The sequence below is a fragment of the Bison bison genome, unplaced genomic scaffold (genome assembly GCF_000754665.1).
Source record: "Bison bison bison isolate TAMUID 2011002044 unplaced genomic scaffold, Bison_UMD1.0 scf7180017864089, whole genome shotgun sequence".
Taxonomy (NCBI): Eukaryota; Metazoa; Chordata; class Mammalia; order Artiodactyla; family Bovidae; genus Bison; species Bison bison.
The window spans coordinates 1,244,068-1,269,677 of NW_011494661.1; the positions used below are offsets into that span (position 1 = coordinate 1,244,068).

The 25,610-nt window shown below is 40.4% G+C and overlaps 1 protein-coding gene across 2 annotated transcripts; it reads right to left on the reverse strand.

Moving 5' to 3' along the window:
* Positions 1-189: 189 nt before the first annotated feature.
* On the reverse strand, positions 190-25,610 carry LOC104987205 (chromosome unknown open reading frame, human C11orf85). 2 transcript variants are annotated; one of them, XM_010838019.1, is made up of 7 exons: positions 17,025-17,125; positions 11,514-11,559; positions 7,169-7,260; positions 5,555-5,618; positions 1,929-2,001; positions 932-1,049; positions 190-379 (listed from the first exon to the last, which is right to left on the reverse strand). In XM_010838019.1, the coding sequence occupies exons 1-7, from the start codon at positions 17,123-17,125 to the stop codon at positions 334-336; spliced, it is 540 nt and encodes a 179-aa protein (XP_010836321.1). In that variant the 3' UTR covers positions 190-333. The 2 variants fall into 2 exon arrangements, 1 of the variants encoding a protein (XP_010836321.1); XR_825105.1 differs by lacking the exons at positions 190-379; positions 932-1,049; positions 1,929-2,001 and adding exons at positions 7,560-7,591; positions 8,668-8,827; positions 25,566-25,610 and having other exon boundaries at positions 5,398-5,618; positions 17,025-17,142.

Sequence of the window (25,610 nt, forward strand, 5' to 3'; positions counted from 1 at the left end):
AAGATAAGAGTTTGCTCTCTCTCTACTCCCACTAAAATTCAGTGATTAAGTCTTCATAAATAATTTATTGTCATTAGAAATCAAAGTGCTAGAGATGAAAGACCCAACTGGCCCATTGGGCAGTAAAATTCTCAGACTAGAGCATTTTAGAAACTTACATTCTTAGTGATTTAAATTGGGTGAGGACACTCCTTTGTAAAGAGGCAAATGACAGGACAAACCCACAAGAGGACTCAGGGAGTCTGGGGCTTTCGTTCTCCATGACTGGAGCGTCAGAAGCAGAGAGCGGAGTGGGAAGGGTCACTGCCCCTCCCACTACTGCATTTAGGAGGCTCACTGGCTGCTCTTTCTGAAGAAATACCTAAACGGGAAGAGAGAGCTGCAGAAGGAGAGCAGAGCAGGTTGAGACTCCAGAGGTCCAGTTCCCCTCTCCCAGGTCCCATTAGGGCTCTATTATTAGCTAGGGCATTTCTGCTCTGAGACCACTGATTGGAAATTCAAGTCTGAAACAGCATTTGAAAAGGTACCCAAGTTAAATTATACTCTGGAAGTATAAATAAAGAACAATAGCAATGGGATGGCTGAGCTCTAGACACATGAAGGGATTTGTTTTGTACTCTGCAAAAAGGACTCTGAAGACAGAGCCTAGGTTCAGAGAGAAGAATGGAACTATTTTAGTAACAAAATCAACTGAATAACCCAAACACAATAAGAATAGTTGTTGTCCAAGTAACATTTGGGATATCAGATTCAATGCTGGGCACATCAGGGTGGGGTAGGTTAGTTAGGACCCTAAAGCTCTATCTCATTTCCATCATTTGTTCTGCACAAAATAGTGATTTATAAGGGTAATCCGCTTTCTTTTCTAGTCTTCTTTCCTTGAGAGATTCAATGGGGCTAAGTTTAATGGCAGGAGAGAAGTCTGTCTTACGTCAGAAACCCGAAGAAGCCACTGGTTCCCAGCTCTGTGGGTCCCTCAGCTGGAGGTGGATTGTTTTGCTGCGATGGTGGGATACTCTTCCCTACCAGGCTGTCCTCCCACTTAGAATCTGCAAGGGAAACACTCAGGCAGGGAAAGGGCTACTTGTATGTGAGCAGGAGAAGGCAGGACACTGAGCATAAGCCAAGGGCAGCCTCAAACCAGGATAAGTGAAGCCAGGGGCATTGTTGGCTCTGATCTTCTCAATTTCATCCCAGCTCAGTAAGAGGCTATTCTGACCTTGGAGTATTTTCAAAGTCAGGTCGAGATTTTTTACACTGCTCAAATCCTAGACACCTACCGTGGCTGGTGTGTCTACACGTGGACTGACAACTTGTTGGAGAACTCACTTTGCTCATGTGCCTGCATCTGTGATAACTGCATCCATACTGAATTCTCATGCTGAGTGAAAGATCAGCAAGCCAAAAGGGTGACACCTTGACATGCATTCCCAGCCCCTGCCAAGCACCATCTGCACCTTCCATATTAACACTAATGCCCTAAAGAGAAGAGGAGGAGAGACAGCTTCCTAGATTGTTCTCTGGGATAGAAAAGCAAAGCATATCCCTCCCAACTTTTCTGTAAAACTTACATGGAATGTTCTGAAACTGTGGGACCACTAGTTTTGCTATCAGAAGCACAAGAAGAACATGCATTGCCTCTTTCACTCCATTTGGGAACTGCTGCTGCTGCTGCTAAGTCGCTTCAGTCGTGTCCGACTCTGTGCGACCCCAGAGATGGCAGTCCACCACGCTCTGCCGTCCCTGGGATTCTACTGCAGGGGCTCCTATTACCTAAGAGCATGCCCCCAGACTGAATGAACAAGCACCTCCACGGGAGCAAGGCACATCGCCCACTGAGTGTGCCCAGACTCAAAGAGCTTTGTGCTGCTTTGCTCATCAGGGGACTAAAGAGGACAGGATGCTTACTAGAGGAGACCAGAACCTACCCTGGTCCTGGACATCGGTGACATCAAATGCTGGGGTCTTCTGGCATTCTTGCTGGGTTTTTCTTTCTCTGTTCTGATTAAAAGACCAAGAAAAGTCTCAAACTTTACTCTTTTCCAGCTTGGGGGTCTGAATGCTATTTGCTGGTGAAGAGATTTCACATCAGTGCTGGGGTCTGGCTCCCGACTGCCCAGGCAGGTTCTATTTTTCTGTCCTTTTCCCATATCAGCTTCCCAAACACTGTCCTTCTAAAATCATAATGTTTAACAGACAAGAACAAACCAAGCTGGGTGTACCTTACCATTCCATGTTTCTGAGTACCAGCTATTGCCAAGGACAGAATTTCAAGTTTTCAGAAATCAGGAGGACATTTATTTTACCTTGGAGAAAAGTATAATCTATGTGGTAAAACTGACATATAAACTAAGTACTATAAGTCAGTGTGATAAGACTACCCTATCAGTCTACATAGAGTACTGCGGTTGCTGAGAAGGATGTGAAGAGAGTGGGTAGTGGTTAGACAAGGAAGACTTCACAGGGGAAGTGTTATTTAAGTGGGGCCTCAATGGACAGCATCAAGGAGTCAAAGAGAGCAGGGCATTCCAGACAAGGACATGATGTACAAGGGCACATTGCCATTAACATGTAAATATGATCAATGTGGCTAGAGCCAGCAGAAACATGACTGTGGCATAAGCAGCCAGCACACTACAACACAATCTTATTTCTCCCTGTGCTACTGCCCTATAGACCTTCCTTTGTACTTTGAAGAGGACACTCTATAGCCTGGTTCCAAGCCTATAATATTCTCTGAGACACCTAGATAGTCAGAAACATGGTTTATATATTTCTTTTTGGGAATCACTGCCAACTGGTCACTTCCCTCATTGAGGCAAAACCTGAGGCTTGACTACCCAGCAGTGCTGGGGAGTTCTTGAGCCATTTTGCTGGTGAAGAATTCTGTAGCAAGCGGCTGCCGACTGTTAGGGTGTATCAAGGGGGCAGAGGCACAGTGATGCCAGGAAAGGGAGGACAGGTCCTCCAAGCTAAGCATGAGCTGATATTGCTGGTAACCTTTTCCACAAGCCCTTAAATCCCAGACCACATGGGCAGCCACCTAAGTCATACTCCTATAAAAGTGAAAAGATCTCTTGGGCAGAAGGAGACTACCTCTCTCTTCTTCTATATAGGGTGGAGGGGAAACTAGAGGCCCTAGATATGATTTCTAGCTTGAGGGAAACTACGGTTTGCAATTTAAATCCTGCTGCATTGGCCCTAAGGAAAGCATCTACTAAGGCTGGAAGTGGGGACCAGAAGCGCAAAGGCCCTGGGGCAGAGGCACAGCCCATCTCTGAACCCGTGGAAATTTCCATGGTAAGAGAGCCTTCGTGCTCTCCTGAAATCTTGACAGAGGTTTCCTCAGGCAAATGTTGTAAGAGAGGAAAAACATTATAGCGTGAAATAAAACTTAGGGTACCATCCAGGACATCCAGCCACAATAATACCCTGAAAACCTGATGCAAAGCTGTCCCCTGTACCTTCAGGGTCGCCTCTGCTTGGAAGTGCAGGTCAAGCAAGCAGAGGCGGAAAAGAAAGCTACATGCACAGCAGTCTATTTCCCTTCTGGACCATTCATCTGCTCTCTTCCATTTTTTTTCCTTTTACAGTCTGGATCTCTAGATCTGGGAGCTGAAGTAACAAAAGGAATGAGTCTGCCCTTCTTATCCATTCTCCCTAAACACCTCTGATGAAACAGAGACCTTATTCAGGTATGTGTTGTATTCTTCTAAGCTTTCCCTGCACAGGCTCCCTATGTGTACAGATGTGCACAATCCATACTGTGTTTCTACACCTTAACTTCCCCCAAAGGGGAGCGAAGATATTAAGCACCGGACCAAAGGAGCGTGTTCGATTCTTCCAGCTCTTAGTGACTTGCACTAAGAGTCACTGTGATCATGTTAATTTAAGAGACGTCTGCTCTCTGAGAACAGGGTCTACAATGAAGATCATTTGGGCTTTGAGTCAAAATCAATAAACATATTCCTTTTCTTTTTTCCTCAGAGTTTTTTTTCTAACCCAGTATCAGGTTGACAAGGTAATTATGTTGAGTTAAGAAACTGTGGGTTCTTGAGGGAGATGATGCGTCAGACTAAGAATAGGAAGGTACAAAGGGTAGAGAGTGAGGGAGGTGTTCCTTTAATAGTAATTATCTTGGTTGTATAAAGTGTCTTTGTTCTCCAGAGCTTCATGTCCTCTTCTTGTACTTTCTAAATTCTTCTTCTTCCCTCTCAAAAGGATGAGAGTATAGAGGGAAACCACCTGCTAAGATCACTGCATGGGCCAGCTGGCCATGGGTATAACAACACGGCTCTGTACCCTGCTCCTGCCTACAAAGGCAGAGGTCTTCATCTTTAAGGGTTCACTCTACTCCAGCTAAATGGTAAACTCCTGGAAAAAAACTAGATTTTATATGTTTGTGTGCACTCCAGCACCTAACACAATGCCTGGCAAACAGGGGACAGAATTGTTTAGAAATGAAAATCAGTTTTCTGCTTAAAAATGTTTTAGGGAATTCCTGTGATCTTGAAGGTGGCTTTAAGACCTTTTAGGATGAAGCCTGTGCTGACCTCTCCAGTAGGTCACCAGAAGCACTGTACTCTTACACTCTTTCCACTTGGCCTAAGTGCTTGGCGCACCCTGAGCTACTCTGCGAACTCTCTCTCACACCCACTTGGTCTCAGTGAGGTTCTCCTTTGTGGTCCCTTTGTCCCCTGGGCTTCCTTTATTCCTGTTCATAGCACATTTATCATAAATTGTCTGCCCAGCTTTACACTTTCAGCACTTCTGGGGGAGAGTGTGCTTGCTAGTACTTGGCACACAGTAGATACTCAATAAATGTTTGCTGAATGAATGAATATGTAAATGTTTACTCAATAACTGATCATGTTTTGGATCCTGGGAAGGTGAGGGAGGTGAGCTAGGAAATAAAGGTCAGAGCTGCTTTGGAGCTATGGTGGAGAAGTAAGAAACGTCACAAATAACAGCTATTTCAAGGAAAAAGCGCATTATTTTAGGGACTATTATGGAAAAGAAGCCCTAAAATTGAGGAGTAGCAGATGTATGAATATCTAAATGGAGAACAGACCTCACAAAATGAATCAAGTATTATTGAGGCTGACCCATCATTGCTCTAAATGAAGTTTTCTTTTACCAGTATCCTGTGCTGATACAAACCTATTTTGTCTGTAAAAATTAGATGTTCCCAGACTCAGACTCCAGTGCAGATGAGGGCAAAAAGCTTTTGGAAAAAAAATTCTACACTGGATTTCACCTCAACTCAACAGACCTATTTTCTTTTTCGACTGCAGAGTATAAAAAAGCAGCTCTTTAAGCTAAGAGAAGGCTTTTTAACAAAAGGATTCATTGATGTGTGTATTATGCAGCTACATTTAGGACAGGCTGTGGCAAGGGTGGATGGCTGAAAGTTGTTCTGAAGACAGGGAAACCTGAGAATGAGTGCAGTGAATTCAGTCTGTACTTAGGACCAAGATGTGCTGATAATAGGAATCCTGACTCGTAACCAAACAGAAATAGCCAAGAGTCTTGAAGTCTCCATTTTGGTGCATACCCTCCTGGTTTCCATGGGGGGCTTCTTTTTGCTGAGCCCTTGACTGGAAGTCCCCATCTCGGCCCTAAAGTGGGAGGAAAAAAAGCCCAAGAAGCATTACTGGCAGCGGCAACATCCTCACATTCAAGCAAAAGTGTCCCAGATGAATATTTCAGCAGGTTGGCTATTTTTATGCCACTCCTGGCCTGCAGAATAAATTGTGTGGCCAAATTCTCTTTGGGTGCTGCTTTAATTCACAGCAGAATCACAATTTGAGACACTTGGGGATCTAGGGGTTGAGAAAGGGAAAATGTGATTGACAGCAGGATTTTGAAATACTTGGTTGGGCATCAAAACACAGAGAAAGGGAAGACATGAGGCCCCTTCTCCGTGAAAAATTCAGTCAAACAGAACCAAGCAAAGCTTCATACCTCCAAGCACCCTCACATCCCACCTGTCTGGAGGAGGAATTTCCCGCCTCTTCACTGACACGTGCATTAGGACAGTGTAGGGGTCAGCTCCTGCGTGGCCCACCCTCACAGCCCCATACATCCCCACTGCCCTTGTATGTCTTGGTGCCCACATAATACCAGGAAAAGACACTTGCTTTCTGTGAACCTGAGTTGAAAGCACTTTGGCTTGGGGAGCAAACCACACCTTGGATTATTCCAGCATCTCTCTGTGGGTGCTAATATGAAAAACTGAATTGTCTTACTGACTCATTCTGTCCTTGACAGAGAATCAAAAGAAGAAATAAGTAGCCCCTACAATAGTAACTTCAACATGTTAAGAGTTGTGCTCAACACTCCCCGTAATTTGCAGCACCTCAGCCAGTAATTGAGGCATACCCTCTTACAGACATCTATGTTTCGACCTGTACTACCTCTTAAGGTAGAGTTCCAAAAGCTGCACAGGCTCCGCAAGCAGCAGACACAACCACCCACACCTGCCGGAAAACTGAGAGCAGGCACAAAAATATACTACTCACTGCATGAAATAAGGTTATATTTTATTCGTTCTCACTCTTTTGAGGCTTTCTCTATGTTCATGTATGATACTGTGGGACTTCATATCTTATGCCTTCTGAGTGTCTTTTTTCTTTCTGTTTTTTGGCTGCACTGCTCGGCTTGTTGTTGTTTAGTTGCTCAGTCCTGTCCAACTCTTTGAGACCCCACGGACTGCAGCCTGCCAGCCTCCTCTATCCATGGGATTTCCCAGGCAAGAACACTGGAGTGGGTTGCCATTTCCTTCTTCAGGGGATCTTCCCGACCCAGGGATCAGACCTGAGTCTCCTGCATTGGCAAGCGGATTCTTTACCCCTGAGCCACCAAGATCTTAGTTCCCCAACCAGGGATGGAACCTGTGGCCCTTGCAGTGGAAGCTCAGAGTGCTAACCACTGGACCACCAGGGAATTCCCTCAGTCCTCACTAAGGATAATGAACAGAAAAATTCTACTTTGCTAAGGAAGTAGATTTGCAAATTATATTGCAAATACCAACTTGCTTCCTTCCCTTAGTCTACCCACCCGAATAAGCAGCTATGAATGAAGCCCTGAGACAGAGAGTGACTCACCCCAACAGAGGGCAAGGCCTAGCTAGAATGCAGGGTTTAGTGCCTCACTCAACACCACTGACCTGTCCAGCCCTGGCCTGGCTGGGGAGCTGGGCACTTCTCCGCGTTTTCGTTTCTTCAGCACGGCTTCTGCTGTTTTCCTCTCTGCAAGGACCTTCAGAGAGGAACCAGATTCCTGAGACTTTTCCTTTTCCAGAGTTGTTCACATGAGGGCACAGTGAAGAGAACTGCCCATCTATAAATTGCCAAAGGCAGCTTTTAACATCAGCTTTGTAAGTAAGGATAGACAAAGTCTCAGAAATCTAGCCAAGAAGATAAAAAATTCTCAAGTATACAATCCTTATTGGACCTGGGCAACAACCAAAGGGCAAAAGAGAGGAGTCAAGAGCAAAACATGAGATAATAAGAGGCAATAAAGGCAATTTTCATCTCATAAACAAAAGGCAAACTTACCAACCCAAGAGGACTGCTGTTCATTGATTTTCCTACAATAGGAAATTTGAATATCATAATGAAGCAAGGCTGTTTCTTCATCGACTTCTTAGAACTGGTCCTAGATAAAACTTTGGTGTGTGCCCTTTTCCCTTTCACCTGGTTATCAGTTTTCCAAGAAATACTGTGTCTCCAAACTTTTTTCCTCCCTTATTTTATTGTCATCTACAAGTCATGTGGAGATGACGTGGTGAGAGATGACTTGACTCCACTGTGTCATCTAAAAAGTCTTACACAGATAATATTATAACAATAAGTCACTTAAAAGGGGATGATCCCTATTATGAAAGAAAAAAGGTAGAACTTATGGCATCAGTGACAAATGAATTGAGGTATTTTGAGATAATGCCTTTGTACTTTTTTTTTCCAATCAAACTGGTAGATGTCTCCTTGTCCCTCTATTTGTAAAAATAACAATGGCCCCCAGAGATTAAAAATTGGGAGATATGTTTAAGATATTACTAAGTGAAAGTCATTAAATACTCTAAAATGGAAGGAATTATTTATATCATAGGTTATTTTTCATTGAGTTATTACCCTAAGTCATACTGTACTTTCCATTTCCCAGTACACATTTAATATTTTCAACAACTCAATGACTATTATTAGTTTTCACCATTTCACAAAGGAGGCATACAAAGACTGAGTAATTTATCTAAGGTCGTACACTCCTAAGTGGCAAATCCACCAAGATTTGAACCAGGCAGTCTAGCTTGGAGGACGTGCTCCTGACTTCTGCAGTGTCAGTGTGGGGGCTCAATCTGGCTATTTCACCACATTCAGCACTGCTAACCTATGGATGTTCAACCGCCCCCTTTTCCTTCTCCACCTACACTTTCATCGTTCTACTTACCCGGTGACAGATTTTCATGGAAGCATTTCATCTCCACATACAGAGTGAAAACAAATGGATAAGGGACCAGGACAGCTTCCCCATGTTTGAACTTCAGATGGGACACTCTTTCCCATTTGCTTTTATCTGGGATGTGCTAAGGACTGAGGATGTAGCCAGTATGAATCCCTGAGTACTATTTTAGAGGAAAGACTCCGTCTCCTTTCCATGACCTACCCTCCAAACTGCACGGGTTTGCTGCTTCCACTTGAATCTACAGTGTGAATTGCAGCTCATTTCCCCCCAGGAAAGAAAGGATACAGGGAAATACAATAAAGTGTTCTGTAGCAAATGGCTGTAAATTATCCAGGTTTCCTAAGACCGCACGAATAGAATCCTGAAAAAAAAAAATGTGAAATAACTTTAATACTAATTTCAGCCAGTCTATTAACTTATCTCTATCGCTGTTCTTCACGTACCCTATACTCTTTTAGAGTCCAACTACTTGCTGTTCCCTGAATATACCTTCCACTTCTCCACTTCTCTGCTCTGGCCTGAAATACCCTTTTAGTCCATCATCATATGACTAAATTCCACTTATTCTTTTATGGCACAACTCAAAAGCCATCTCCTCCACAAAATTTTCCCTAATTTCTCAAGTTGAATTAACTACAGGTCTCAAATTTCACAGTAGTTAGCCTCGGGCCTTCACTATATTCCATGTATCTTTTTCCCCCTTCTGTGCCTCCAGGCTTGTGAAATCTGAATTCCTTGACCAGAGACTGAACTCTGGCCCAGCAGTGAAAGTGCTGAGTCCTAACCACTGGATTGCCAGAGAATTCCCTCCATGTACATATTTTTATTTTCTTTACTAAGAAATCTTCTTGAAGGAGAATACATACCTGATTTGTCTTAGCATCCCTTCTCTACCATAGTGGATGAAGCATAACAGGTCCTCAACAAATAGATCCTGGATTTGTTGCTCAGTTCTGCTGGACTTTCTATGACCCTATGGACTGTAGCCCACCAGGCTCCTCTGTCCACGAAATTCTCCAGGCAAGAATACTGGAGTGGGTAGCCATTCCCTTCTCTAGGGGATCTTCTCAAGCCAGGGATTGAACCCCATTACAGGCAGATTCTTTACCATCTGAGCCACCAGGAAAGCCCCAATGAATAATATTGGTATTTATTTATATGTACGTATTTTGCTTTAGTTTATGTCAAACCTTTTCTTCTACTGTCTTTAAATCTTAATTATTTAGTCTCTAATTAACCTATGCTTATTAGTATATGGGCAAAGAGTCTGATATGACTGAGCACTCACCACTACTCAAGAACCCTTTAAGATAAAAGATTTCTATTATCCTCATTTTACCACTGAGGAAACTAAGACAGAGAGAGGTACAGTGATTTATGGAAGGCTACACAGCTAGTAATGATGGAGTTAAGACACAAACCCAGGCAGTGGGGCTCCAGAGCTTACACTCCTAACCATTAGACTAAACTGCTTATCAATATATGTTTTCTAAGTGAATGACAAAGGATAACTTCTGCTTCAAAACTAATGAGAGTAAAAAAAAAAAGAACATATAAAAAGCACTTCAAAAAGTTTTAGGGAATTCCCTGGTGGTCCAGTGGCTAAGACTCCACACTCCCATTGCAGGAGGCCTGGTTTTGATCCCTGGTCAGGGAACTAGATTCTGCATGCTGCAACAAAGAGTTCGCATGCTGCGACAAAGACTGAAGATCCTGCAACTAAGACCTGGTGCAGCCAAATCAATAAATGTTTTAAAAAAACACAACATTTTTATATGATTATAAATGCATATAAGTGTTCTCTAGCTACCATTAGAAGAACTATTGTGCAGCAAGAACCGCATACATCTATTTCTAATCCTCACTACAATCCTGAAAACTGATATTATTTATCAATCTTACTGACAGGTAAGGAAACAGATTCAGATAAGGAAGACAAATTTCCCAAAAATTGTACTGTGAAGGCAGAACTAGAGTTCAAATCCAGGTTTCATTGGTTCTAAAAACTATGTTTGCAATACTTTACTGCCTTGAGCTTTTCTCTGCCCATATTAAGTGAAGCAAAGTGAAATAAATTTTGCTCTACTCATAATTAAAATAAGCAGAAAACTGTCATGGTCCTATGTTAAAATAATTGCTATTTATAATGATGCCTCTGAGGTCCTCAAAGATCTTACTGTATTTTTCAACACATAGCTAAAGAGTACCTTTAAGGCTTTGACTCAACTTTTTGGTTTTACAGTTTTGCATTTGTATATGTAATTATATTCAAATTCTTTGAAATGTGGCAGCATATGTCTTTATAAATTACAACAGTCATAGAGCACTCAGTCATGAAGTTAGAAAAGAATACACTAGTTTAAAACTCTCATATTATGAATGAGGCAAATAAGACCCAGAGAGAGAAGTGATTTGCTAAGGCTCACACATTTCTTAGTGGTTCAGCCAGGACTAGAAACTGCGGCCAGCCCCCAGAACTCTAATTCCTTGTCCAGTGCTTTCACCAGTTTACAAATTTGTCCACCGTCTTTGTCTTCTTCTTGTGGGAGAATTTAAAGCCATTAGAGTTGGGTAGTAAAGGAATGAAAATGAAGTGGAAATATAGCAAATGCAAATGTTTCCAATTAAAATGAAGACACAGCAGCCTTGTCTGTGTATTTACAGTTGAGTTTCCTGAACGTCAAGTACCAGGCAGTGGTTGGGATGGTGAGGTTTCCCAGAGCCCTGGAAGGCAGTCCTCCGGATGCTTTCTCTATGCCAGCCGCCACAAAAGACAGCTGCCCATGGCTGGGAACTCTAGTGGAAACAAAATCACTCTTAGCCTCAAAGGTGCTGACACTTCAACTAGGAAAATTGAGAAAGAGTATAGGCTTTAATTTCCCTGGAAAAACAGTAACCTTTCTCTGCAGAGGAAATGTGGCAGGGAGAAGTCAAGTAATCAAGCGGAGATTGTGACTCAGTTTGTAGGAAACAACTAAAACCTAAATAGGGATGCATCCTCAGCTTAAAAAACAACATTTCCAGAAGTTGTCTGCTTCTTTCCCTACCTCCAGCTCCTGGACGATGACTTCCTTGTTTTCTACCTCTTCCCCTCTAGAAGGTAAACAGACAAGAAGTAAATGAGCCAAGAAGAAAAGCTCTGGAGACAACAGACTCTAGTAAAAATGACATTTCCAATGAGCTAAGGGAACACAACTAAATAACAATTGTGTGTGCTGACCCAGTGCTCAAGGGAAGAAGAGCTCACTAGGTGGTGCAGACTGAAAGCTGGTACAGGCTGTACCAGAGTATCTTCTCCATGCCCTGCCGGGACCCGACATTGCCACCGTTAAGGTTAATAATTGTTTAGACCAGTAGTACAAGTGCAATCTGCGGACCTCTGGGGGTCCTCAAGACCCTTTCAAGGAGTCTCCAAGGGCAAAATTAGTTTCATAATAATACTAAGATATTATTTGCCTTTTTCACTATATTGACATTTGTATCATAGTGCAAAATCTGTGGTGGTCAAAATGCTGGTGCCTTAGCACAGATCTAATCAGTTGCACTAAACTGTACTAGCAATTGTAGCCATCTTTGCAACCACACAGGAAAAAAAATTCAATTCCATTTAATATGTTAGAGGAAGAAGTAAGGCCTTAATAATTCTATAAATCTCACCCCCCAAATAATGGATTTTAATATATTCTGTGATAAAACAGGAAGTATGGATAAAGTGTTTCTGCGGCATACCAGAAGATGATGGTTCTCTTGAGAAGTGCCTGCACAACTGTTTAGGTTGCAAACTGAACCACATGCTTTTTCATATTTTATTTGACTGGTCAGCTGACAGATAAACAATGGTGCTTATTCAGACTTGGGAATGTGACAGACATTTTCTCAAAAGCGAACAGTGAGCTTATCAATAAAACTGACAGTATTTGTTGTTAAGGATAAATTTTTGGATTTCAAGTAAAATTTTGAATTTTGGAAAACTTTTATCCACCACTGTAGGGTTGACAACTTCCAAATACTTGGGCATTTTTCTGATAAGATTGGTAGTGATATTAGCAAATATGTTTTTTGATACTGTATAATGAAGCGTGTTGACATTTGAACAATCTGCAAGTGAAACAATATTTTCCAAGCGACCATAGAAACACTTCAGGTTACAAAATCATTCTAGGTAAAAGATCAGCTTTCAAAGAACAAGATAGACCAATGGATTTTCATGTTGCAGAGATCAGAAAGTACAGTGATATAATTTCAGATTCCACATTGCAACTAACCTTTAAAAAACTACTATATTTTTAAAAAATGAAACTGAGTTTCCTGGTTGTCTAGTGGTTAGGACTCGGCACTTTTACTACTGTGGCATGAGAGATCCCACAAGTTGTGCTGTGCAGCCAAAAAAAAAACCAATTTTTTTAATTTAAAAAAATAATAAAAATTTAAAAAGAAACAAAATAAACAACTGTTATTTGTCAAGTTTTGACACAGGGCCAAGGAAGATTATCCACAATGATCTGAGAAGACTATTAATATATTCCTACCTTTCCCTACTACAAACATTTGTTGTTCAGTTGATCAGAAGTGTCCAACTCTTTGCAACCCCATGGACTGCAGCATGCCGGCTTCCCTGTCCTTCACCATCTCCTGGAGTTTGCTCAAACCCATGTCCACAGAGTCAATGTTGCCATCCAACCACCTCTGTTGCTCCTTCTCCTCCTGCCCTCAATCTTTCCCAGCATCGGGATCTTTTCCAATGAGTTGGCTCTTGACATCAGGTGGCCAAAGGATTAGAGCTTCGCCTTCAGCATCAGTCCTTCCAATAAATATTCAGAGTTGATTTCCTTTAGGATTAGTTTGACTAGTTTGATCTCCTTGCTGTCCAAGGGACTCTCAAGAGTCTTCTCCAGCACTGTGGTTTGAAAGCATCAATTCTTCGGTGCTCAGCCTTCTCTGTGGTCCAACTCTCACATCTATACATGACTACTGGAAAAACCATACCTTTGACTACATGGACCTTTGTTGGCAAATATATGTAACGCTACATATATATGTACAGCTGAGTTTTTCATGTAATTCAACCAAAAGAAAAAACTCACGACAGATTAAATGTAAAAGCAAATACAATAATCTAGCAGTTTTTTTATTAAGCCAGACATTAATGAGATTTGCAGAAATTTAATGTGATGTCAATCCTCCCATTAATTTTTGCTTTAGAAAATATGGTTTAGTTACAAAGTTGTGTTTGACTCTTTTGCCACTCCATGGACTGTAGCTTGCCAGGCTCCTCTGTCCATGGGATTCTCCAGGCAAAAATACTGGAGTATATAGTTATTTTTAATAAAAATATATTAAAACTTAATAGGTATATCATTATTTTAAAATTAATGTTATACATTTAAAAGTTGTGCTAAAATACATATAACCTCAACTTTTCCATTTTAACTATTTTAAAGTATATAATTCAGTGGCATTAATTAATGGGTTGGCCAAAAATTTTGTTCAGGTTTTTCCATACAATATTACATTCAAAACCATGGCTTGCAGTCAGCACTACCTTATTTCTAAAACTTATTTCCACAAACTGAAACATTGTGCTCTTTAAACAATAACTCCACATTCTTCCCTTTACCCAGCCTGTCTTTATGAGTTTTCCTATTTTAATATTTCATATAAGCAGAATCATACAAGATTTGCCCTGTTGTGACTGGCATATACCTAGGAATGAAACTGCTGGGTCATATGGTAATATGGTCATATGGTAAGGGCTTCCCTGGTGGCTCAGACGGTAAAGTGTCTGCCTGCAATGCAGGAGACCCAGGTTCAATCCCTGGGTCAGGAAGATCCTCTGGAGAAGGAAATGGCAACTCACTCCAGTATTCTTGCCTGGAAAATCTCATGGATGGAGCCTGGTTGGCTACAGTCCATGGAGTCGCAAAGAGTCGGACACCACTGAGCAACTTCATTTCTTCATGGTAATTTTAACTTTTTGAGGAACTGCTAAACCAGTTTCCATAGTATCTGCATCATTTTACATTCCCACCAGCAATGTATGAAAGTTCCCATTTCTCCACATCCTTGTCAACAACTGTTGTTTTGTTTTTTAATTATAGCTATCCTAGTAGGTGTGAAGTGGTATATCATCGCAATTTTGATTTGCATTTTCCTAGTGACTAAAGATATTGAGCATTTTTTCATGTGCTTACTGGCCATTTGTATATCTTCTTTAGAGAAATGTCTATTCAAGTCCTTTGTCCATTTTCAATTGGATTGCTTATCTTTTTGTTGTTGAGTTGTAGTTCTTTATATATTCTGGATATTAAACTCTTATCAGATACATGATTTGCAAATATCTTTTCTCATCTGTGGTTTTCCTTTTCACTCTGTTAGTAGGGTTCTTAGACATATAAATTTTATAATTTATCTAATTTCTTTTGAGGCCTGTGTGTTTGGTGTTGTATTTAAGAAACCACTGCCAAATCCAAAGTCATAAAGATTTGCCCCTATGTTTTATTCTAAGAGTTTTAGTTTTAGCTCTAATTTCGTCTTTGATCCATTTTTAGTTAACTGTAGTATATTGTGTAAGATAAGGGTCCAACTTTATTCTTCGGCATGTGGATATCCAGTTTTCCCAGAACCATTTGTTAAAGAAACTCTTCTTTCCCATTGAATGCTCTTGGCATTCTAGTCAAAAATCAATTGACCATAGATGTTAGTGAGGTTTTATTTCTGGGCTCTCAATTCTATACTATTTATTGGTTATAGTCTGTCCTTATGCAGTACCACACTTTTTGATTACTTATAGTTTTGTAGGAAGTTTTTTAATTGGCAAGTATGAGTACTTCAAATCTGTTCTTTTCCAAGATTGTTTTGGCTATTTGGGATCCTTGAAATTCCATATGAATTTTAGGTTGGGTTTGTACATTTGCAAAAAAAAGTGCCATTGGGATTTTGCTAGGGATTACATTGAATCTGCTGATTGCTTGAGTACTGTTTTCATCTTAACAATATGTATATTTGGCTGCACCACAGGGCATGCAGGATCTTATTAACAGTTCCCTAACCAGGGATCAAACCTCTGCCCCTAGCAGTGAAGGCACAGAGTCCCAATCACTGGATTGCCAGGGAATTCCCATCTTAACAATATTAAGTCTTCCAATCCATGAACACAGATATCTTTCTAATTAATTAATTAATTAATTATTTTGGCCTCTCTGCATGGCTTGTGGAATCTTAAATTCCCTGACCAGGGATTAAATCCAGCTCTGACAGTGGAATTCTGGGTCCTAACCACTAGATCACCATGGAATTCCCATAGAGGTCTTTCTATTTAGGTCTCCTTTCTCTCAGAAATATTTTTTAGTTTTCAGTGTGCAAGTCTTGTACCTCATTGGTTGAATTTATTGCTAAGAATTTTTTTCTTTTTGATACTATTGTAAGAAAAATTGTTTTCTTAATTTTCTTTTCAGAAATTACTACTAGTTTACTGCTAATGTATACAAATCAACTGATGTTGATTTAGTATAACTTTGCTGAATTCATTGATAAGGTTTAATAGTTTTTTGTTGGTTTGTGTGGATTTTTTAGGTTTTTCCACATATAAGATCATGCCAGGAATTCCCTGGCAGTCTAGTCGTTAGGACTCCATGCTTTCGCTGCCAAAAGCTCAAGTTCAATCCCTGGTTGTGGAATTAAGATCTCACAAGCCATGTGGTGCAGCCAAAAAACAAAACAAAACAAAAAAAAGATCACGTCATCTGCAAACAGAGATAGTTTCACTTCTTCCTTTCCATTATGTATGCATTTTTTTTTCTTGACTAATTGCTCTGGCTAGAGCTCTAGTACCATGATGAACAGAAGTGATGAAAGTGGGCATCCTTATCTTGTTCCTGATCTTAAGGAAAAAGATTAAGTTTTTCACCACTGAGTATGTTGTTAAACTGTGGTTTTTTCACATATAGACTTTATATTGAGGAAGCTCCCTTCTACTCCTAGTTTGAGTATTTTTATCATGAAAGGGTGCTAGATTTGGTCAAATGTCTTTTCTGCATCCATTGAGAGGGTCATGTGGTATTTTTTCTCTTCTTTCTATTAATGTGGTGTATTATATTGATTGATTTTTGTATACTCAACTATCCTTGCATTCCTGGGGTAGTTTCAGGAATATAAACAATGCCAATCTTCTTATTAATTTTTAAAAATATGGCTATTTAAAATAAAGTGTTATAGTATTTTTAAATTAATAAGTAATTATTTGAAATTGTTCTTTTGATTTTATATGATAAATATTGACAGGTATGACTCATTTAATCAAAAACTCTTTGGAAGCCTCAATTTTAAGAGTGCAAAGGGGTCCTGAGATAATTTGAGAACCACTGCCCCAAAGGTATGCTATTACCAATTTAAAAACTTATATGAATAATAAATATATAGAACATAAAATACCTAGAAAAGAGAGCTACAAGGTGCTGCTTCAGCCAGTCTCCTGGACTTGGTGAAGGCAAAGAAGGAATGACCTGTGGGAATGTATTAACCTGTGTTTGTAAAGGCTACCCTCCTAGTTTTAAAATTACCTGATGCTGTTGCCATATCTAATTTTGAATTTATACACGTTGGGTCCTGCATGAAGAAATCTCGTCTCTGGAAATGGGTAGGTGAAAGGTTTTAAACTCATTGCTTCCGAACAGTAACCTAAATAAAATAGAAGTGTTAAAGAATTACGAAAAAGCTAAATATGGTTCCTTATGTATGGAAATAAAGCCTGCCCAATCTGTAGCATCTCTTCATTAGTATAATGTCCAGTTCTCAGTATCACTGCCTATGTCCCAGGCTCACTTCTAATATTAATTACCTGGATCATTTCTCCACCTGCATGGGGAGGATATATGATATTCTGAGATAATCTTTATACTTGAAGTCAGAAGACCTAAGTTAAAGTTTTGCTGTTTACCTTATGACCTTGTACAAATTACTTCTTTTCCATGAGACTAATGATACTAACATCTGATGATAACAGGGTTTTTGTTAGGATTAAATCCATCTCCCAAATATCTCTTGCATCTGTTCTCATCCCTTGCCCCCATTTTCTCTGGAACCTAGGCCAATGTGAAGAGGGCTCAAATCAAATAATGAAACAGTTTAAAGGACGCACCAGTAAGAGGCAACTGGGAACACCTCTGCTGTTAATTTTCTCTGACGTTTAGGAATTAGCACACCTTCCTGCTACAGCCAGTGCAGGAAATAAGGACGTACACTGATGTTTTAAAGTCTTGCCAAGGAGGGCCTTATCTTCCCACCTCTCAACTGTTCTTCTTCACCACTTATGAGAGGACCCTGCGCCACAAGACTGCCCCCTACTCTCCTAGCACTTACTAGTTTTACTTTTCCTATTCCAGAATCTCTACTCACTTAAAGGCCTCTCTGTGGGAAACTCAGAAGAAGAAATGGAGAACGAAGTACGGCATGCCTCCTCTACTCCAAGAGAGCACTTGGTATGCACTCAGAGGACTTTTCTATGCCTCTTTTTATTTGTAAAGTAGAGATAATAAGCCTTGTACTTTCTGTCTCTTCATATGGAAGTTTAAATAATAAATAACGAGAGTAAAAGGTCCAGAGTTTCTAGGATCAAATCTACCCATATACAATGCAAGGTATTGATTTCCGAGGCAGCTGAGCTGAGGTAGACAGGACAAGCACAAAGTAAGAATAATTTATGTTTTAATCTCAGTTCCATTATCCCTACATAGTTTTTCTGGGCCTTGGTTTTATTATTTATACAATAATAACAACTTATGTATGTAACAACTAACAACAATTTTTTGTCATACCCTATTCTAAGTACCTTATATATAGATCTTACTTAATTCTCACAAAAAGCGTATGAAATAAGTAATCTAAATATGATAGATGAGGAAACTGAAGCACTGAGAGATGAAGTAAGTTTTCTATGGCTATGGATTTTGGAATTGGAATTCAAATTGAGGCAGTGTTAATTGAGACTTGATGGTCTTAACCACTTTTCCATGCTGCTTCCTGGGGTTATTAGAAAGCAAAACAAAACAAAACAAAAAAAACAAGATAATGACTATAAAATCATTTTGCAAGTATTAATATATTATATACACATAAAGAACTATTTTCATTATTCTTTCCTCCATATTACCCTGATTCCATGCCTACTCAGCAGGGAGAACTCTAATATGTACAGTTGGAAGATCTATGTGCCCAAAGAATGGCATTCCCCACAATTTCCAAAGTTCAAGTCTGGGGCTGCCAGTAAAGAGATATCCCAGTGTCCGATCTTGGCTGCTTGGGATTAGAATGACAGGAGGCTGGAGCCAAAACCCGAGACTATTTAGACTAGAATTGCACTCAAAAGTGAAAAGAAATAGTTGGTGCCAACTGCAGAGTTACCAGAGGGGAAATACTGTTCACATCCTGAGAAAAACTTGCACATTCTCCATGCCCTCGGCATGGCAAGAACCCACGCTAGATTTGATAGTGTTTTTGGTGCTAGATGACTTTACCAAGTAAGCAGGGACCACCTGATGAGACTTAGGTTGCTGCCACAAAAACTGAGCCCTTCATTATTCAGAGGGTTCTTCTAAAATGCAATCACCACAGACTGAGGACTGGGGCCATCAGAGCAAAGGAAATGAAGAACATTTGCTGGAAATGACAATCCAGAGAGGAAACTTCATGTGCTGTGCTACAGCTGGCTGGCTGAGAGAAGTAAAAACAATCCCCTTCTAGCTGGGGCCTGTTCCTGTTAATTGCTGCCTGCCTGCTTCAGAAACAAACACCACACACTAATTACTCTATTCGAAAATAAAGATTAGACAGCATAATCCCAAATAACCACATAGTAGCAGTGGTTCAAAGATTCACAAGGTTATTTTCCAACATGAGTACTGCAGTCATGGTGACACTATGTCCCAAGAACATATCATTAAGTTGATGAGATCTTACAGATGAAAGGTCAGACTCTCAGCCAATTTTAGGTGATCATAAAACATGATGCCTTTAAAACAAAAAAAGAGAAGTTATAGGCAATATGGGATAGTGGGAAAGACACAGGATTTGTAATTGGAGGACGAAGGCTTGAGTTCTAGCTCTGCCTCTTAACAGTCATTCGACCTTAATCAAGTCACTTAGCCTTTTCATTTCTCAATTTCTACATCTCTAAAAGGGGAATGCACTTATCCCTGAAATTTCTGTGAGGATTAAATGAAATAATGCTGTAAAAAGCACTTCATAAACGCTGGGTAATTATATTAACATTAGCTCTTTTGATAGATTTGAAGTTTCTCTCTTAATGCTTTACTAGAAAAGCAACCTCAAGAGAAGTGTTTAGCTTTAATATCAGTACAAAATCTTGACAAATCTCAATTAAGACTCTTTCCTTGAAATTCCCCAGTAATAGATTTAAATGAGATATAGGCACTGATGTTAGAAAGGGAAAGATTTTTTTAAGGTTTTAGTAATTTGTCTCACATAAAGAAACATTTGGGTCAATGCACAGAACTTGAATCAGTGCTGAATGCAATATGAAGATAATGATATGACTACTGAAGCTGAAGGAGAAGATCATACAGAAGTACCAGCATTAAATATATCTGGTGATACTTGATGGCAAAATGCTCCGCAGAGTTAATAAAAGAGCTTTAATAAGCATTCATTAAAAATACATTTATGAGCAGGTCTAACATAACAGGCTCTGTGACCACTAATGAGTTTGGGCCAAAAGAAAAAAAACAGGGAAATCCCACTCATGCTATGAATCCAACACCCAAGTTTTAGAACTGAGGCTGAGGACAGAAGCTTGGCTTCTCCTTCTGCCTTCAGAAGTCCTTGGCTAGTTTCAAAAGTCTGCCTGTCTTTGCTGAAATAGATCCAAACTCTCTGAAAACCTATATTTCCAATGAGATTTATGCTTGCCTATAGCTGAAGTGCCCTTCATTTCAGAGGAGACAAAAAGGAAGTGAATTCATCAAAGAAGGAAATGACTGCTATAGGTCACATAACTCAGTATGGAACCAGGATTAGCCCCCAAGATTGTTGAATCCTTTGGCTAATACATTTTCCATAACACATCACCTGATCATTTTATTAAACTATAACCCTGGTCAATCGCATAAATCTGGATAGCATCCTCAATCTGGGTACAAAGACATCAAGCCAAAGTGCAGCATTTCTGGATTAGAGCTTCTTAGGATTATATCTTGGGATATAAAGGGTTTCTTTCACATTTGTCTTTGAGCTCTATTTTCAAAAGGAACTATTCTCAGTTTCCTCACCTTGCAGGGTGACTAGGATGATTAATGAAATAACGCATGTATAATTGCTTATTGCAGTGCTCTATGCATAGGTTATTCAATAAAGAATAGCTGTTTTAAAAGCAAAACAAATCCAAGAGTTAAGATACAGGACAAGAGCTGATCTAAGACTACCCAAGATACTTCATTGCCTACTGATGTCATTCTTTCCCATTAGACTTCTACCTACTCTTTCTGGTAAGACACAATCTTTAAAACACCACTGGCATTTATTCAGAAATATATTTGCAACTGGAACTGTGTCAGATTTTGTTTTGTTTTGTTTGGGAGGGGAGAAGTAACTAAATCTTCTAACAGAGGGATAGGAAGGTGTCCTGAAACGAAATCAAAAGGCCTTAGTGAACAACTCAATAGGGCAGAAAGGAGATTAAGTGAACTTCTTAAGTTACTCTTTACACCTAAATGTCTCTTCCACTTTCATTTTAACCATCCTAAAAGCTAATGGAAGAATTATCTTTGGTCAATAGGTCTAGGACTGTGCTCCTTCCTTGGAAAAAGCAATAGAATGGTATCTCATCTCACCATCCTGCCCATTAGTTGTGGCTTGTTACATGAAGATCCTTGGAGAAGAAAATGGCAACCCACTCCAGTATTCTTGCCTCGAAAATCCCATGGACAGAAAAGCCGGGCAGGCTACAGACCAAGGGGTCGCAAGAGTCAGACCCGAGAGTGACTAAACCACCACATGAAGATCAACCTATTAGCATTCATATCACACTGAATTCACTGCAGAACTCTAAAAATCCTAATCCCAGGAATCCTAAAAGCATTTGGATGTAAAACTGCAGGCAATGAGGGATGTTTTATTTTTTGGTTACACCACTGGGTGAATTGCCCTGAAGCAGTACCTGCAAAGATTTTAAAATGATAAAAAAGCATCAGTACTTTCAGAAGGGCAAATGGTGAAGAGAATATCCTTAGCTAAACAGAAAGAAGCATCTTTTGCAGTTTTGAGCTATAAACTTTGAGTCCTTGATGTACATATCTCAAGGGTCTTAGTGACAGAAGACAGACGAAAGTGTGAAAAGAAAGCTTCTAAAATATACAGCTTTGTTCTTGGCATGAAAAAATGGTAGATTCTGAAGAAACAAAGTTAATAAAAAACTATATTACTTTTTATACAAAGAGAGCAAATTTCACACAGGAAATCTGAAATATTTTACTGCCTTTAATTCTGGTGAGATACTGGGAAGATAAAAATTATATTCACTAGGTTTACAAAAAGATAAACCCAACATGAGGAGATCATCTAATTTGACCAAGGTCATACATCAAGAGCAAGACTAAAACACAGATGTATTGCTAAAGCAAGGTAGTCTCACTGAATTAAGGGTGTCAAGTATATAGTTACCTTATGAATTAACCTAGACTCAATATTAGCCTCAATTCTTTATATCTTTATATTTTACCACCTAAGTATATCTCTAATATAACAGAATCAGGCATAACTGCTAAGAAACAAAATTTAGCACTTTGAAAGATCATCAGACCATAGGGATCTGATGAATAAAATCTTACATTTATAAAAGCACTTTCAGTTTATACAATGCTTTTCCCATCTATCCCTATCTCATAAGATTCAAAAACATCTATTGAAGTAGGCAGGGCAGTTCAGCTAACTTATACTTCACGCTAAATGCTCTCCTAATTTTTATCTGATTTGATCCTCTCGATCTTGTATTCATTCAATATTTATTCATTCAGTTCACAATTATCTGCATACCAACTATGTTCCAGAAACTTAAGTGCTGGAGATAAAGTGGGGAATAATAAGAACTCAGTAACTGCCTGCAAAGAGCTTACAAATAATTTGACGGATGATGACTGCTACAAAAAAGGACAGGGTGACACAGGAACATGACAGAGAATCCTAACCTAGAATGGAAGTCAGGGAACTTCACGTAAGTGACTCATATTTGAAGGATGAGTATGAGTTGGGGAAGGCACAAATGGCGAGTGGGTGAGGGGTCTGATGCAGGTACAAGAAAAGCAGATACAACAGTCCTCAGTTGAGAGAGACTGCTGTCATTTCCAGAGGGAGAAGTATAGTACTTCTGAACACAGGTGGCACGAAGCGTGACAAACTAGGACTACAAAGATAAACAGTGAGTCATCACTCGTTTGAGAGCCTACTATGTATCAGGCCTTTCTTTCAGCAATGATAGAGGGGGTAATAAGAAAGACACGATTCTTTGTCTTTAACAGCTTAGACTTCAGGAAGTTTGGAGAACAATAATAAACACATAAATAAATCAATGTAATTTGAAGTACTGTAAGTATTATGAAGAAAATAAAACAGGGTTTTGTAGTAGAGAGTGACTGGGAGACTGCTTTAGTGTGGCCAGTGAAGGGCTTTCAGAAGAGATCAAACTGAGTTATGGCCTTAATGGAAAGTGAAACAACAAAGTCAAGGGGAAGAGCATTCCAAGCAGGAAAAACCAAGCACAGAAGCCCTGTGATAATTGGTAGTTAAATGATAGAAAGGTCAGTATGACTGGAGCACAGAGAATGAAGACTTGAGTAGAAAGAAACGAAGTCAGAGAGCTAGGCAAGAGCCAGATCATATAAAGGCTGCCAGCCATTGTAGAGTTGCGATTTTATGCTAGTGAAAGTGAAAGTTGCTCAGTTGTGTCTGACTCTTTGTGACACCATAGACTATACAGTCCATGGAATTCTCCAGGCCAGAATACTGGAGTGGGTAGCCTTTCCCTTCTCCAGGGGATCTTCCTGACCCAGGGATCGAACCCAGGTCTCCTAAAAAGAAGTGTAATTATTTGATTTATGCTTTAGAAACAGTACTCTGGCTGCCAAGAGAAAGATGAACTGAAGAGTTGTAGCAGTCGGGCAGAAAGATGTTTCAGATTCAGACTTTGAGGTCTTAGTAGTCAGTAACTACTTAGATTGGGGGTATATTTTAGACTGATGGACTAGATGTGGGAATCAAGAATGGCTCTTGATTTTGGTCTATGCTATTAGACAGGTAATGGTACACATCCTTTACTGAGATGGAGAAGAATTCTGAAAAAAAAGATTTGCCATTCTAGGGAATTCTCTGGCAGTCCAGCAGTTAGGACTCTGGGCTTTCACTGCCAAGGGCCCAAGTTCAATCTCTGGCAGGGGAACTAAGATCCCATAAGCTGCCTGGTGCCACCAAAAAAAAATTTTTTTTGCCATTCTCTTTCTGTTCTGGGTAAGCGTGAGAGGCCTGTTAGATATCCTGTGGCCTGACATATCCTGTGGATATGTCAAGGGGGTGGTCTCTTGGTATGCAAGGAGTGGAAATCAGGATAGAAATATAAACTTGAGTTATCAGTGTTTAAGTGGTATTTGAAGATGGTATTGGAAGCTATTAGAACAGTAAGATCATCCAGGGAGAAAATACAGATAGAGAAAGAAAAAGGGCCTTCCTCATAGGCCAGGCTATGAACTGTGAAGTCTATCCAAAGAGCAATCAGAAGGCATTGAAGGGCATAATAAAGAGATGACATGATCACATATCTGTGGGTTTAAAAAACAAACAAACAAACCAAAAAATCAAAACAATCCCTCTGATTGTAATGTAGGAAATAACCCAGAACCAGAACAGATGAAAGAGGCTCCGTTAGGAGACTCCTGTGGTTCCTGGCAGAAGCTGATAATAGCCTGGTTTATAGTGATGAGAGTGGAGATGAAGAGAAGTGGTCTGGTTTAGAAGACGTCTAGTCATGATTTGGTGACTTGACAGGGTAAAGAAGAAGTCCAGACAAGGATTGTGAGCTGCTTGAACAAACAACTGAAAAATAAAGATACCTCTTCCCCCCTGCCAAAAAAGGAGACTTAGAAAGTAAGTTTTTGAGGGGAAGATAATTGAGTCCATTTTGGGATATGCTCAATCTTAAGGTACCCACAAAATATCTAGACATTCTAGGTAGGCTGTTGGATATTGTGGTAGGTCTACTATGTGCAGATTAAGGAATTAAGTTCAGAAAAGTCAAGGACGTAGGGTCAAGTATACCTTTCCCAGATGCCAAGATTCAAGGACCTGAGTAGTTGAACAGAGAGATCTCACTGAGAGCTATGACTCAAATATTGATACTTACTTCCTAGATTCAGTCAGGCATCTGAAAACAAGAAATTCATTCAAATCATTAAGACATGATGTGACAAGACATATTTTGATGAAAGAAGTCATGTTTTCACGCCAACTCCTAAGCCCGAGTTAGAGGATGGTTATGAACCAGAATGATGGCTTTTGTGTGCAGCTTTGTTTTTTTAAGAGGCTGTGGTGAGAGGGAGCTGGGGGGCTTAGAAGACTGGATCTGTACCAGAGGCAGCACTTCGTGCTGGGTGTGGTGTGGCAGCAAGAACTGTCCCTGGGGTTCCTTCACCTCTGCCCTGCTCACTCGCCCGTGGAAGGGGATCTGGACATAGTTCGGCGCCTGCCTGGCTTCCATCCCTGCTCACCTGGTTACCCCGACCGGAGCTCCAGGCCGCCGCCCTAACCAAGAGGCCCTGCGCTGGGCATCCAAAGGGGCCCGGGGCTTCTAAGGCTGCCTCAGGAGGCGGCTGCGGAATGGGGACTGGGCCCGAAATCTCCTTCAGAGAAAGGCGCCAACCTCACTAGAGAAACAGGCCGCTGCCAGTTGTTACCTCAGACCCAAGGACCTCCCAGGCGCGGCCTGGCTCTTTCTTACAGGGGTTCTTCGCGCCTCATCAAATTGGCTTGGGCCAGGGTACCCACTAAAATCTGTTCTTTAAAAAGAGCGGGCGCCGACCTCGCACGAAACCTGGCTTGCTGACCTGCTCGCCCTCGTGCCGAGCCTCAACTCTTGCCGCAGGCAGACC

What these genes read in the sequence shown, in the direction of transcription:
- LOC104987205 (XM_010838019.1), bottom strand. Translation starts at nt 17,125, where the DNA reads ATGAGTTTAAAACCTTTCACCTACCCATTTCCAGAGACGAGATTTCTT. An exon ending in CCCCCATGGAAACCAGGAGG is followed by an intron (nt 2,002 to 5,554) that starts GTATGCACCAAA and finishes TCTTTTAATCAG; the next exon opens with AACAGAGAAAGAAAAACCCA. An exon ending in CACCGATGTCCAGGACCAGG is followed by an intron (nt 1,050 to 1,928) that starts GTAGGTTCTGGT and finishes TTTCCCTTGCAG; the next exon opens with ATTCTAAGTGGGAGGACAGC.